Source organism: Ursus maritimus, unplaced genomic scaffold (genome assembly GCF_017311325.1).
Source record: "Ursus maritimus isolate PB19 unplaced genomic scaffold, ASM1731132v1 scaffold_31, whole genome shotgun sequence".
NCBI lineage: Eukaryota > Metazoa > Chordata > Mammalia > Carnivora > Ursidae > Ursus > Ursus maritimus.
Window position 1 is genome coordinate 18,179,254 of NW_024425675.1, and position 13,701 is coordinate 18,192,954.

Here is a 13,701-nt window from a genome sequence, read left to right on the forward strand (position 1 = left end):
TTAGACTGAAAGTAGTTTTTTAAAGGTCCCCATTCCTTTGTGGGGTATATTTTCTCCACAAAACTCAGAAACATGAGTGTGTAACGAAAGGAAGGGTGGGATCTAAAGGCTTGTCTCCTGTTGAGCTCCCATAGGTGTCTCCATTATTCTTTCAACAGTTGTTGGCTTGTTCCCAAATACCACTTTGTTTCCTCGCCACCAAAAGCTGGTCTCCTCCCCTCCTGCAGCCTTTCCTGACTCTTGACCAGTAGTTCGAAGATTGGTATCAGAAATGGCTGAAAAGCACAGTTCAACTTGACAGGCCATGTTCCAGGAGTGGGGTTCTCCACTTTAGAGAGAGCTGTTTATAGGACAGGGGGATTCCGCTTTGCCGGGGAAAGAGCCTAGAGTAATGGATAGAGTTTCCCGGTCTGTAGCTGCTGCTTCCTGAAGTCCCCTTGGTGCGAGAGAGCATCCTAGAGAAAGCACTGGGTGCGTAAGTCCACCTATATGTAGATGGGTGCTTTCTGGTTTTTATTTTTAAGTTTTTCTTAAGTTGTTTTTAATCTCTTTGTGAGTTGAACATGGCTCACCTCACAGAGGAGAGGGGCACATAATACCATGCTGTCTAAGATCGCAAGCATCTTGCCTTAATCTGACCTGAACATAAAAGGAACCTTGGAGATGTGAGCCCTGTAAGGTTTCATTTAACGTGATTTTCCTTGAGGGTTAGACAAGTTAATAAAAGCAAAGTGCTTACACAAGCTTCGCGTGTAAAGTCAGCCAGTTCCATTCAGATGTCCACCTCTGACGGATGGTTCCAGCTGGGCGAGGTTTGGGTACCGTCTCGTGCAGCGCCCACTCCTCCCATGAGGGGTGTGGCAGCATGCAGTCCAGACAGTTACCGCCCCTATGTAGGTCCAAACACCCCATCTTCTGTCTAGGGGAGCAGATTACCCAGATACCAGATTAATTCCGAAGCCTTCTGAATCCGTTTCAAGTGTTATTTGCTCTGCCTCTGGAACCGATAGGCTTGTACTTAAATTTAAAGGGATGGCTAGCTTTCCGCTGACCTGGCCATGAGTCCCTTGCCATATCAAATCACCAAGTCACCTGGGCAGAGAGAAACTGAGGAAGGAGCAGTCTCAGGAACAGACAGTCCCAATTGTTAGCCACAAAGAGGAAGACGAGGGGGGTAGGAAGATTAATAACCTCTAAATATGCTTTTACTATTTGTCCTTACCTGAAAAACAGAAGAAAGAAATAAAGCTTCGCTGTTGAGGCACTAATGTTCCTAGTCCTGTGACATTAGCTGTTCATTTGTAATATCACTCTTCTATCTGCAGCCACGCGGCTACTTGCATTCATGGGATATTGCTTCAGGTTTAAATGAGCTGATAGATGGAAAATGCCCACAGAAGCTTCATGCAGAAATGCTAACATACAGTGAGTGCTAGATGAGTTTTGCTATTGTGGTCACTAGCTTCACCACGTTAGGGGTTGTGTACAACCTGAAGCCATTCATGAAGGAACCTTGTGTGGCCAGAAAGACTCTTACCTTTCCATGATTATGAAAATTTATTCTGATTTTTAATTCGTCCAAAGGAAAAAGAGGGAAAGAACCCACTGGTTTTATAATGTTCATTTTAACTTTCATTCCCTTTTAAAAACAATTATTGTCTTCAACGAGGTCTTACTAATATTACATGGGATTAATATTCATTAGAAGCCCACTGTACTTTAAAGGAATTTATGGAAAGCCCTGGTCACGGTGCTGTGAAAGAGAGTCTCCACAAGAGGATGACAGACTGGGCCCCCAGGAGGCCTCACAAAATGGCACAGTGATGCGTTTCCTCACTTCCAGCCTCACCGGCCGCCTTCCCACCTCAGAAATCCTGCAGAAACAGAGGAAAACACATAGGAAACTGATGTACAAGCCAAGATTCCATAACAGAGGATAACTGCCACCAGAGACTAGAACGCTTGCCTTGGCCTGCATGACACATGCTCTTCCGGTAGTCAGCTCTGGATGGGAAGCTGATCGATTGTCACTTGAAGAGCACGGAACTGAGGACATTGGGAAATAGATGCCTTGGCTAAGATAGTCTTGCAACCTACCAGTGAATATTTATTGGGTGACCAGTGGGTTGCAGGCACTGAAGAAACACAATGATTAAGACAGTCCCTGTTTCAGAGGCACTAATGATCCAGTTGGGGGGCTGTCCACAGAGTTAGATGCTTCCAATATATCCCAGTAAGTGTAGTGATGTGTGCTTCTATTCGGTCAACAAATGTTCATGCCATGCCCATGGCGTCCCACACAGGATACCAAACAAGACAGAAGGGGTTCTTGCTCTCTCGGAGTTAGCCTGCTAGGAAAGGTAGTCAGGAAAGAACAAGGAATCAAATAAATAAAATATATTGTGACTGTTGGTGTGAAGGAAATGAATGTGGTTAAAAGATGGGTAATGTGGGCAAAAGGACCTCTCTTAGGATTTACATTGGAAGTAGACGAGAGTGATGTGTCAGTCGGACTCAGCATCCTTTTGATGACAAGAAACACAAAACTAAGAGAAGTGCAGATTGTTTCGTTATTTTATACTAAAAATAATCCAGCAATAAAATAGACTTCAGGCATGGTATAACGTAAGGGCTCAATATCATTGGACCCCATCCCTCTTCATCGTTCAATTCTGCTTTGTCGGGGCTGGTTTCTCTCCCAGGCAGGCTCTCTTCACAAGATGTCAACACAGCTGACAGCACACCTGGGCTCCTCACTGAAATAAATGGGAAACAAAGAACTTCTCTCCCCGACAGTTTGAGCAAGGATCCTAAGTCTTTCTTTAGTTGGCTCAAGTTGAGCACAGGCTAGTGTATGAACTAGTCATTGTGCCCCCAGGCAAAGGGAAGGGTTTCAGACTGAGCCGGGTTTTGACACTAAAGCCGAGGCAGTACGGCCGTTCACCTCCAAGGCATGAAATCTCTCTGGGTGTCCACACCCTCGTCTGTAAGATGGAGATGGTGATCGTGCCTGTCTCTCTCCACGAGAAGAACACTCCAGGCAGAATAAATAGCAAGCACAAACCTCGGAAGGGTGCGGGGGCCTGACATGTTTGCCCATGTGCTAAGGGCTGGAATGTGGAGGGGAGAGAGCTGGCAGGTGCAGCTCAGAGTTAGAAGGGCTGGGGCAGCCGACCGTGTTTGTGTTCTCTGCTTCTTCTTAGAGACATGGTGCTGGGAGGACATGCGCAGATGCACAGGACTCCCAGCCTGGGTCCTCATCACCTTTCTGGGGGTAGGGGGGTGATTCGATGCCCACTGCCAGCATTTACCCTGTTGTTTGTACTGCTGACCAAGACAGACACTCGTGAGGGGCAGAATCTCTCTCCAGCTTTGTTAATACCGTCAGTCAGCTTACTGTCAGGACCCACTGGCCTCGGAGTTGAGCTGCTCTTATTCAGGGTGACTTTTCGTGTTGATGCTTTGATCCATTTTGTGTCAATGGCATCATTGAACACCTAGCTGGATGGTCTTACTGCCTTTAAATTCACGGCTTTGGGTGGTGCCTCACTCTTGCCCCGATTGAAGTAATCTCTCCAGTCAAGTCTTTTTGGCAGGATGTGAGATTTAAAGTAGGCTATATAATCTCAACAAGTAATTTATGGTTATGTTGTATTAATATCCAGATGTCTCTGTTAAGGGATCTGTTAGAGAATTACTTTATTATGTGGCTTGAAAGCCAGATTCAATTTAGTGAATTTTAATAGTAGTGTTTCTTAAGAGTAAATTTGGAAGGGGGCTGATTGCACATATAAAAAAAAATTCCTCACACCCTTGTATTTATGGTTAAGTTTGTATATCTGAGTGTGTATCACCAACACACGCATGTATGTTTGGATGTCTCCATTTTAGTCTCTGCAAATGCTAAGTACTAGATCAAAAAATAGTTCTTTTCATAAAAAATATTCAGGCCAGGTATGGAGTCTATTAAGGAAGCTTGTTTGGGAAAGTTACAAACGCCCTTAGACTGCTTTCCTCTTGCCTTTTAGTTTATTCTGGAAATTGCAACATTTAGCACTTCACAGTTTAATTTAAAAGGATTACCTATTTTCTTAAATGCTTAAGCAGGGAAGCAAGTTGCAGTTATCGATTTTTCTCGGCATGTGTTCCGTGAAAGCTGGATTTGCTGCTTCCCCAGGGAACCTACCCCCTGAACTGCATGCTTGGTGGTGACAGCTCGGACCTCTGATACATAACCAAATACCTTGCCTAATATCCTTGCAACTGCTCGGGGAATTTTTATTAAGTAAAAGCATCATTAGAGTAGACAGGATGATGAAGTTTCCTGAGCATCTTTTGTGCATGAGATTGTTAGCTTTGCTCCGCCAGAATCCTCATTTCTCCCCTCCAGTGGGGTGGATAGTGAGCCTAGAATGTATGGGGTATTTTAAAATCTGCTTTATATTTTATATTTTTGCATAGCCTAGTATCTGTCTTAGGCCATCTGCGCATTCCTTTTGGCTATTTCCATGGCTTTCAAAATGCATGTTTATACTTTGCTTTGGACTGTGTGTTGGGGATACAGAGGAGCGAGGGGTTGTAATGGAGAAAAACGGGAAAGGCACCCACTGCCGTTAGTGAGCTGCATGGAACCATCTCTTGGAGGTTTGATCTCGAAAAATCATTGCCTTTTGAATTAATGAGATTTCTCCCAGGAATATGGTAACTATTAATTTTTTTTTTCTTCTCTAAGACTCAGCAATTTCTGTGCTAAGGTTCTGTCACCAGCCCCTCATAGCTGCTAGATAGGATAAATAAAGATATTGCAAAATGCTTATTAATAATCTAGGCTTCACACTTTGTCCACAGATTTATTTGTGGAGATTTTAAATTTAGCATCCCACCATAAGATTACAGATTATAAACAGAATTATTTCTCTCCATTATTGTCACCGGCCATATAACTTGGATTTTCAAATTGGTTCTTTTCTTGGTCTGTATAAGGACTTTCCATGGAAACACCCAAAACAACAGGAGGGAGGCATATGACATGAGCAAATGACTTAAGAGCAGCATATTGTACCTCTCATATACCTGGCATTCTGAAACACAATATTTACACAGCACACAATGTGCTTCTTTCTGTGCCTTGAGTATACAGAATACAAAAGAAGTGAACTCTGCAGTCCCCACCCGCAAGAAAATGGCAGGCTTATTAAGAAGACCAATCTGAGAAATCTAAAAAAGATGGGAGACAAGATAATTTAGTGCATTAAGAGTTCAAACTTGGGGGGCACCTGTGTGGCCCAGTTGGTGAAGCATCTGACTTCAGCTCAGGTCATGATCCGAAGGTCCTGGGATCAAGCCCTGCATCGGGGCTTCCTGCTCAGGGAGCCTGCTTCTCCCTTTCCTTCTGCAGCTCCCCCTGCTTATTCTCTCTTTCTGTGTCAAATACATAAAATCTTTTTTTTTTAAAGATTTTATTTATTTATTTGACAGAGAGAGACAGCCAGTGAGAGAGGGAACACAAGCAGGGGGAGTGGGAGAGGAAGAAGCAGGCTCGCAGTGGAGCAGGAAGCCCGATGTGGGGCTCGATCCCAGGACCCTGGGATCACGCCCTGAGCTGAAGGCAGACACTTAACAACTGAGCCACCCAGGCAACCCAAATAAATCAAATCTTAAAAAAAAAAAAAAAAAGAGTTTGAACTTAGGAGTAATTGCCTGGGTTTGATCTGGGCCTAAACTTGCTAAGCCTCAGTGTCCTCCTTCGAAAAATGAAGAAAAGCCTCTTCTTCCCTGGATTGTTGTGACAGTGAAGGCCGAATGTCTGGTGGCCATAACTGATGTGTCGTCATCGCAGCACTCTGCCGAGACTTCAGAATACCATGCCAAGAGCAGGAACCCATGTATCATCAAGGACTTATTGGTGAAATCCTGATAAATCCCATAGTGTTTTGTAAAGGCAGAGATTGGGGCAGGGGGTGAAAGCTCTGAAAAGCCTAAACATAGGGATGGGATCCGAATTGCAGAATAGGACCCAGGCAGGCATTCCAGACAGTAGTGAACGCAGATCAGCAAGAAACAGACCAAAAGGAGTGCCGCCTGGCAGGAGGGGCTAATTCCAGGGCTCAGATCGATTTTGCACCATTTTATTTTTCAAACGTACAAAGGAGCCCAAGCCGGTCTGAGTGCCAGAGCACTTGCGAGGTAGACAGTGTGCACATACTCCCATTTGCCAGTGAGGTAACATATTCTGGAAAGAGCGGGGACTCTGAGGCTAGTCAGGTGCTAGGTGGCAGAGCGCACCCTCAGGCCATCTTGACTGTCCTCCGCACTGCCTTCCTCCAGGCCAGCCTTCCTGGCTCAGGTGTGCTAGAGAACAGAGAGATGAAGTTGTGTTCTCCTCCCGCTGAATAAAAACACATAGAGCTCTGCTTGGAGTTTCCGATACTTCCCTGGTCCCAGGCCAAGAATTTCAGAGGAAGCGCCAATCAATTTGATTTACTTGGTCACCAAAAAAAAGAGGCAGATGTCAAGATGACTTCAGTGTTTTGATCCTTGAGGTCTAGAGAACTAGAGGGACAGACCTGTGGAAGTCAGGGTGGGAAACTGTTCTGTGCTTTGGTTGGGTTTAAGGGCTCGGTATCCAAGTGGGAAAGGCCAAAGATGGCGGTGGCATGGGGGGGGAGGGGTTCTGGGAGGTGCTGCTCAGAGGTGGTCACTGAAGCTGTAAGTTAGATGTCCTTTCTAGGGAAGAGAAAACAGATAAAAGCAGAAACATAGGGCTGAAGTAGTGTCCAAAGGAGAGACTAGGAACCAAGATGGTGCCTTGCAGCCAAGAGAGGGCATTTTCACAAGGAATGGGGTGGGCCCCCGTGGTCTTCTGCTGCAGCCCTGAACGGGTAGAGGGTCTGAAGGAGAGCCTGGGATCCAAAAGAAACCATCAGCCTCCTGTGGATTATTTCCCACAATGAAAATGCCCATATTCAGTAAAATGTGGCCGTTAGTATTAGGAGCGCATGCGTATCACACTCCTCGAGATGACTTGCGAACTTGATTCGATTCGGGCGAGCTGGAATTTTTTGCTGCAGTCCCAGCCGTCAATGGGCGGTAGCGTGCCGTTGCTTCAGGTGGCCAGCGTGCAGGCTGCTTTAACCGGATGTGTCTGAAGGGATCAGTCAGCTGACCCCGGCGGCCATGGAACCATTTCACAGGGATTCTTCCAGAGGGGGTCGTTGGCAGGAACTCAGCGGGTGGCGCTTGGAGTAGGGCGCACCCCCGCAGGTGAGAACACGCTGGCTTGCTCACCTCCCCCAGCAGACGGCATCCGGAGGCACCCGCCTTTGAGAGTCTCTGCAGTGACGGAAGCAGCCTCCTCAGACTCCTGTGCGTAATGGAACCTTTCCTGTCACTTTGGATTGTTTTTCGTCGGTTTTTCCCACTCCTTCATCATCTTTCACTTATCCTCTGTCCACCTCCGATCTTGGGGGAGAGGAAGGTTTCTACGACTCTGTGGCATCGGGTCCCTCCTCTGTAGGACTTGAACATCTTGTCTCCCAGCGGCTGCTGCCCTGTCGGTGACCTTGAGCGGGGCTCCCTTAGTCACCACTGTCAAGCTGGCAGGGCCCGATTTCAGTGCCGACCGGAAGCCTCCTCCCTTTGAAGGTCATGATGGCAAGATTGCATTCCTGGCTCTGGTATGTGCTCGAAGGCAACATGTCAGGTGGAAGGAACTAGCCAGCTTAGCCTGAGTCTTGGACCTGTGCGAGAGGTCAGAGGTGTCCACTGCCATTCTGGAATGTCTGCTGTGTCCCTGTGCAGACAAGACCTTTCCCGTGTCCCATTTATCTTCACCGAAGCCCTACGAGGTAGCTAGCAGTGTTCGTCCTCAGGTTGCAGATACGGGCTTCAAGGGTGGCAAATGAGCCACTTGCCCAAAGTCACATGTCATTGAGGGCGAGCAGGGTGTGGGAAAGCAGACAGGAGTGAAGCCCCAGGACTATTGTCTGGGGATCCCCAGGGCAGGGTGCCGTGGGCTCCAGGAGGGCAGGACAGGTGCTGCCTGAGCAGAGTGCTAAGGAGACACGCTGGTCTGGAAAGTGCCTTGTGCCGGGGTCCAAGGGATGATTGGGATTTTCTCAGATGGAGGAGGTGGAAGGAGCAGGTAGAGTCAGAGAAGCTGTCTTCACTAAGGCCGAGGGGCAAGTATGTCATGTGGGGAGTGGGGGGGTGGATATGGGGTCAGGAGAACAGAGGGCATCCTGAAGGCGGTGACTGTATTCGTTAGTCATGTTTCTTATTTTCTGTCTTTTATGCTGTTTTGACATCTTGGAGGTCTTGCTGGCTGGGGAGAGACTGCCCTATGCAGGGCTAGCTTAATTCCTAGAGATAGCAACCAACTTAATTGCCAGGTTGTTTTTTTTATTTTTTTAAGATTTTATTTATTTATTCGACAGAGATAGAGACAGCCAGCTAGAGAGGGAACACAAGCAAGGGGAGTGGGAGAGGAAGAAGCAGGCTCATAGCAGAGGAGCCTGATGTGGGGCTCGATCCCATAACGCCGGGATCACGCCCTGAGCCGAAGGCAGACGCTTAACCGCTGTGCCACCCAGGCGCCCCTGCCAGGTTGTTTTTGATACATAAACCAACCAGTCCAAAGCTAACACCTCGACCACCTTGAGGCTTCAGGGAACTCACACACACCAAGCCAGTATTTCCCCTGCCCTAAATCACCCCAGGGCCAGATCCCATACAACTGGAGACCACCCTTGAGCGCCTAGAAATTATTCAAACTGCCCATCCCTAAATTCGCACAAACCCACCCATTCCTTCCCACGAAACCACCATAAAGGACCAGGGTCCTGCTCCCTGCTTTGTTCCCTGTGCCTCCTCACCAACCCTGGCACTTCCCCATGTGGCCTTGGGTGGCGTGGCATGCCCCCTCCTTTTGGGAAACTTCTTTCAATGGCATTGGCCTCTCCGTGCCTCATTCAATTGGCTCTAGAAGTGAAATCCTGGGTACATTCAAAACACGGGCTAGGGTGTTAGCATCAGAGAATTAGCATCGGAGAATAGAGGGGGGTGGGGACCATCCAGTCCAACTAGAGTAGAGAGGAGACACCTTGCTCCCCTGTTCCCTCTTCTTCTGGTAGAAACAGCACCCATTTTTCCTTTGGGGAAACACTTTGGGGCATACTTTGTCCTTTTTGAAACTTAGTTTAACTTTTCCTTCTTTTCAATGACCTGCTGCCCCCAGAAAGTCTCCCGTTTTTCTTCTGCGGAAGATAAGCAGACGCCTCACTTCTAGGCTGCCCCATCAGGCCCGGAAAGGTCCATTTGCTGCATAAGTTCCCTGTTGTTATAACAAAGTACCATGAACTCGGTGCCTGAAAACAAAACACACGGACCCTCGTACAGCTCTGGAGGTCAGAAGTCTGAAATCAGGGTGTCCGCAGGGTTACATCCTGCTGGGGGCTCCAGGGGAGAACCCCTTTCCTTGCCTTTCTAGTTTCTGGAGGCTGCCTGCGTTTCTTGCTGGGAGCCCCTCTCCTCCATCTTCAAAGCCAGCAGTGTAACATGTTCAAATCCCTCTGACTCTGACCTTCCTCCCTCTTATTAAGACCCTTGTGATTGCACTGAGCCCACCCGGAAAATGCAGCTTGTCTTCCCAGCCCACGATCCTTAATCACCTCCACAGAATCCCTTTATGATATAATGTGTTCACAGGCTTCAGGGGTCAGAATGTCAGTATTTTGCAAGGGGAGGGGGAATTATTCTGCCTACCACACTGACTTACCAAATGGAAACCTCATGGCTAATCCCTGGTAGAGCCCAGAATGGAACCCCAGACTTCGGACCCTAAGATGCTTGTCATTCCTGCTCTGTCCCAGTGGTGTCTGCATGTGCACACGGCCACCGGTAAAGCGCCACTGTCGTCTGCCCACGCAGCGGGAGGAGTCAGGGACCGGGCGGAGGGCCCCACAGCATCCCCGTGTTGCCAGTGACTCAGCGAGGAAGTAGGGGCATGCACTGAGCTCTGCCTTAGTTGCTTTCTTCAAAGAGGATTAAAACCTTTCTCCCAGAGATGCTTGGAGATTTGGCATTGATTGAAAATACCATGTTATTTTTTTTTCAAAGGAAAAAGCCCTAAAGAAGTAATCATAGAATTATCTTTATTAAATCCCTCCAACTACAACCCCATGTCATCGTGTTATTCAGCAAGCACCCACTGACCACTTCCAGGAGACGTACCGGGTATACTGGGCTCATTTTAACCACTGAAGCTGCCATACTCAGAATACAGCATCATTTTTTTACAGATGGAGAAGCTGAGGCACAGCAAGCGAGGGATGTGGGGGGATGCCAGCCCTTTGCCCAGAGTCCACAGCTAGTAAGTCGCAGAAGGAGGATTTCAATGTCAAGCTCACGAATGCGCTGTCTGATCTGGCCCCATGTAGTGACTTGCTGTGTGACCCCAGGAGGTCCAGGCACAGTGGGGTCTGACCCTACAGAAGGCAGACATTGGAACATTGGAACATTCTAGTTCCTCCATAACAAAAGGAGCCTTGCTGAGTTCTAAACAGCTTTTGTACTCCCCTCTGAGATGACCTTGCTGGTTTACCACGGTCAGGTCCACCGAAACCCCCACTTCTTCCAGGAAGCCCTCTGTGCCCACCTCGGCTCATACTGCTTCAGGATGTGACACGTAGGCCCTTGTCAGATCTTCTCTTCCCTCCTCTGACGTCTCCTTTGTGTTGCTCTTGCCAGATTTCCCAGCTCATGCGCTACGGAGCTGTACTTCTGCAGACTTTTGTAACCCTTAACGTTGAATGCTGTCTGTGAGTAAGAACAGGGATGTTTTTACCCCTTCCAGAAGTAAGGGTTTGGGAAATCGAGGAGAGGTAGATGAGGCCAGATGGAAGCTAGGAATGCACACACTGTAGGACTTTGGAGAGGACTTGGAGCACAACGGCCCCTGGGGATGCCACCCTGCTTTGTGAGCTCACATGAAGGAAGCTGTGTCATAGGAGGCGGGGAGGGGCCGGGCCCGCTAGAGGAAAAAGGATGTTTCAGGGTATGTGTTGCTAAAGCTGAGGAATAAGGGAGGTGTCTACTTCGGCTCCTTCTTTAACCCATTTGATGCCTCCAGGAGAGATGCTGCAGGGGTGAGGGAGAGGGGTCCCCAGATAACAGGACGGTCTTGCCATGGCAAGTTCCTGAATCACCTCTGCAGAGCTCTGGTTGTGGTGTAAGGTGATAGTCAGAGGTGTTTCTCCTATGGGGACACAGGGCGGCTCACTGACTGGCAGGCTGGGCACGACTGGGCCTCTCCATGAGACTGAGCAAAGTCTTGTAAGCTCATTTTTACAGAAGTTGAAAGCTAACTTGCAGGCTGTAATGTTACCTGTCAAAGAGACACATGGTCCCTCCTTAACCTGGGAGACGGTCCCCCTTTTACCTGGAGACGTTCCCATCCCCTGGCTGGACGTGCATCCTCCAGCTCGTAGGTCAGTGCTGCCGGCTCCGGCCTCTGCATTCTGAGTTCCTTGCGAGCAGAGACCTAGCTTCATGGCCACTGCTGGTGGAACCTGCTCGTGGCCCTTCCAGGGAGACACTTGGAAGCCTCTGGAGAAGACCACACTATCACCTATCAACTTACCCCTAATTACTCTATCAATTGGCCAACTCTGTGTGCGAGGTCCATCCATCGGCCAGTCGACCACAGTGTCCGTGACCTCAAGAGCATCAGCCTGTGCCACCAGTTTGCCCGGCAAGGTGCAAGCGTCAAGAGAGTATCGACTCCTTGAGTGGACTTTAGAACAAGGGACACCTTGCACCGGGAGGTCAGTCTCGGGCTCCTCCCCCATCCAGGTGACACAGGGCAGTTGCTGCAAGCAGATCACGCATTGCCTTTGCTGTGGAGGAACGGAGACGCACACCGGGCTCGCTCTGGGACACAGTTATATCCATAAGGGAAGTTAAAGTTGAGCTGTATTTATTTGAGGGTTGGCTTTTAATTTTGTTTAATCAGAATTACTCATAAATTATCGATTAATTAGTATCTGCTGTTGGGTTCCATCCTCTCAGCCACAAGCGAGCTTCGCTCTGCGCCGGATGCCTTCCACTATAATTGTAGGGTACTTTGTCAACATTTAATCAACGGTACTTATTAACATGGCATTGATGTGTGGCCGCCATCCCAGCGCTATCAATCACGGGTGAGCAGCCCAAGCAGGCTTGGACACCATTGCTCTCTGTCACATTATCCAGCCCCCGGGCTTTGCCGGCCAGGCGTGATGTTCACTTTTCACTAAGTGGACACTCTGTCTCTTCAGTTCGACCCAGTTTTTGTCATTGTCGGCTTCAACACGCACAGCCCTTCAAGCTTCATTCTGGAACAGCTGGGCTGAGCATCACCGGTTCACACAATCCCCAGGTCCCTCTTCCTTTGGGGTTTTCACACACGGCCCAGTGAGTGTGAAATTCCAGGACCCTTATCCAGAACTGACCTCATAGTGTGTTCTGTGTGTGCACGTGTGTGTGTAAGAGAATTTTACAGTCTTAAATAAAATGTCTGACCCGGACCAAGCAGAAGTGATCTTTTAGTTTTCTTTGGCTTCCTGAACATTCCTGGAGATGAATCTCTTCTTTAAAGCCCTCCCAATGAAAGCTGGTCCTGTGTTAGCAAGGTGGATCTCACCGTTTCTCCCTCTCTCTTTGCAGCCTCTACGGCAGACACATGCAAGCAAACCCAGAACCGCCGAAGAAAAATAATGACAAATCGAAAAAGATCAGCCGGAAACCCCTGACAGCCAAGAACAAATAAAGGGTTGGCATGGGCTGAACTTCTGGTTGCTTCTCTCATTCTGACTTCTGTTCTGTTACTGTATCCCACAAATAAATACCATGAGCGTGTGTTGTTTTTTTTCTCTTTCTAGCACTTATCACTTTACCTTTTAAATGCTTTTGGTAGGTGGTAGATTTTTATAAATTCTTAGAACCATTTCCATTTGTTTGCTTAAAAATGCCAAAGACAGGAAACAAAGCTCTAATTCAACTGCAAATTCCATAGTAGGCACAGAGTTCAGTCCCTTGAATAGATGTTCACAAAGTTGCATATTATCAAAAGAATAATTAAAACCACGTGATCATTAAAATGTCACAGTTAGCACCGTTCACTCTTCTGTTTATTCATATAACTCATTATTTTGCTTTGTTAAAAGCTTTCCGTAACCATCGAGATATTATGTTAAGTGACAAATAATTTTTAATAAAAATCTTGAATTTGTATCACATGTTGCTGCTTGAATAAAGCACGGTCTGATCTTAGGGTATGCACATCTTTGTTTATTTATTTTCCCCCCAAGTGATCCCATCCGAATCGTATGGGTTGTAGATGGTAAACTCTGACACGTTCCAGGAAAGAAATGCAAAATTAAATCAGAGTTGGTTTCTTCCCGCATTGATTTGTCAGGTTGTTTTTTTTTCCCCCCTTTGAAGACTGTTGCTAAATTAGGAAGGAGCAGAAAAACAAATCTCTGGGAGACTCTGCCAAAGGATTTTGGAAAGCAGCATTTCTTAGCTGAAGAAATGGTGACTTCTGCCAGTGGCTGGTAGACAAAAGTTGTGAAACGGAGAGAGAAAAACTCAAGTATGTTTCTTGTCACTGCAGCAGATCTGCTCATAGCAGAGCATTCTTCTGCGTGACTCTGACGGTGCCAA

The 13,701-nt window shown here is 47.6% G+C and overlaps 1 protein-coding gene across 4 annotated transcripts in view; it reads left to right on the forward strand.

The window, feature by feature from the left end:
• Nucleotides 1-13,308, forward strand: part of RSU1 (Ras suppressor protein 1) — a 185,563-nt gene extending 172,255 nt beyond the window's left edge. For all 4 annotated transcript variants that reach the window (XM_040645367.1, XM_040645365.1, XM_040645366.1 and 1 more), the window contains one exon: nt 12,703-13,308. In XM_040645367.1, coding sequence (XP_040501301.1) covers nt 12,703-12,788 — 86 coding nt within the window. In that variant the 3' untranslated portion in view covers nt 12,789-13,308. The remainder of the gene's footprint in view (nt 1-12,702) is intronic.
• The last annotated feature ends 393 nt before the right edge of the window (nt 13,309-13,701 follow it).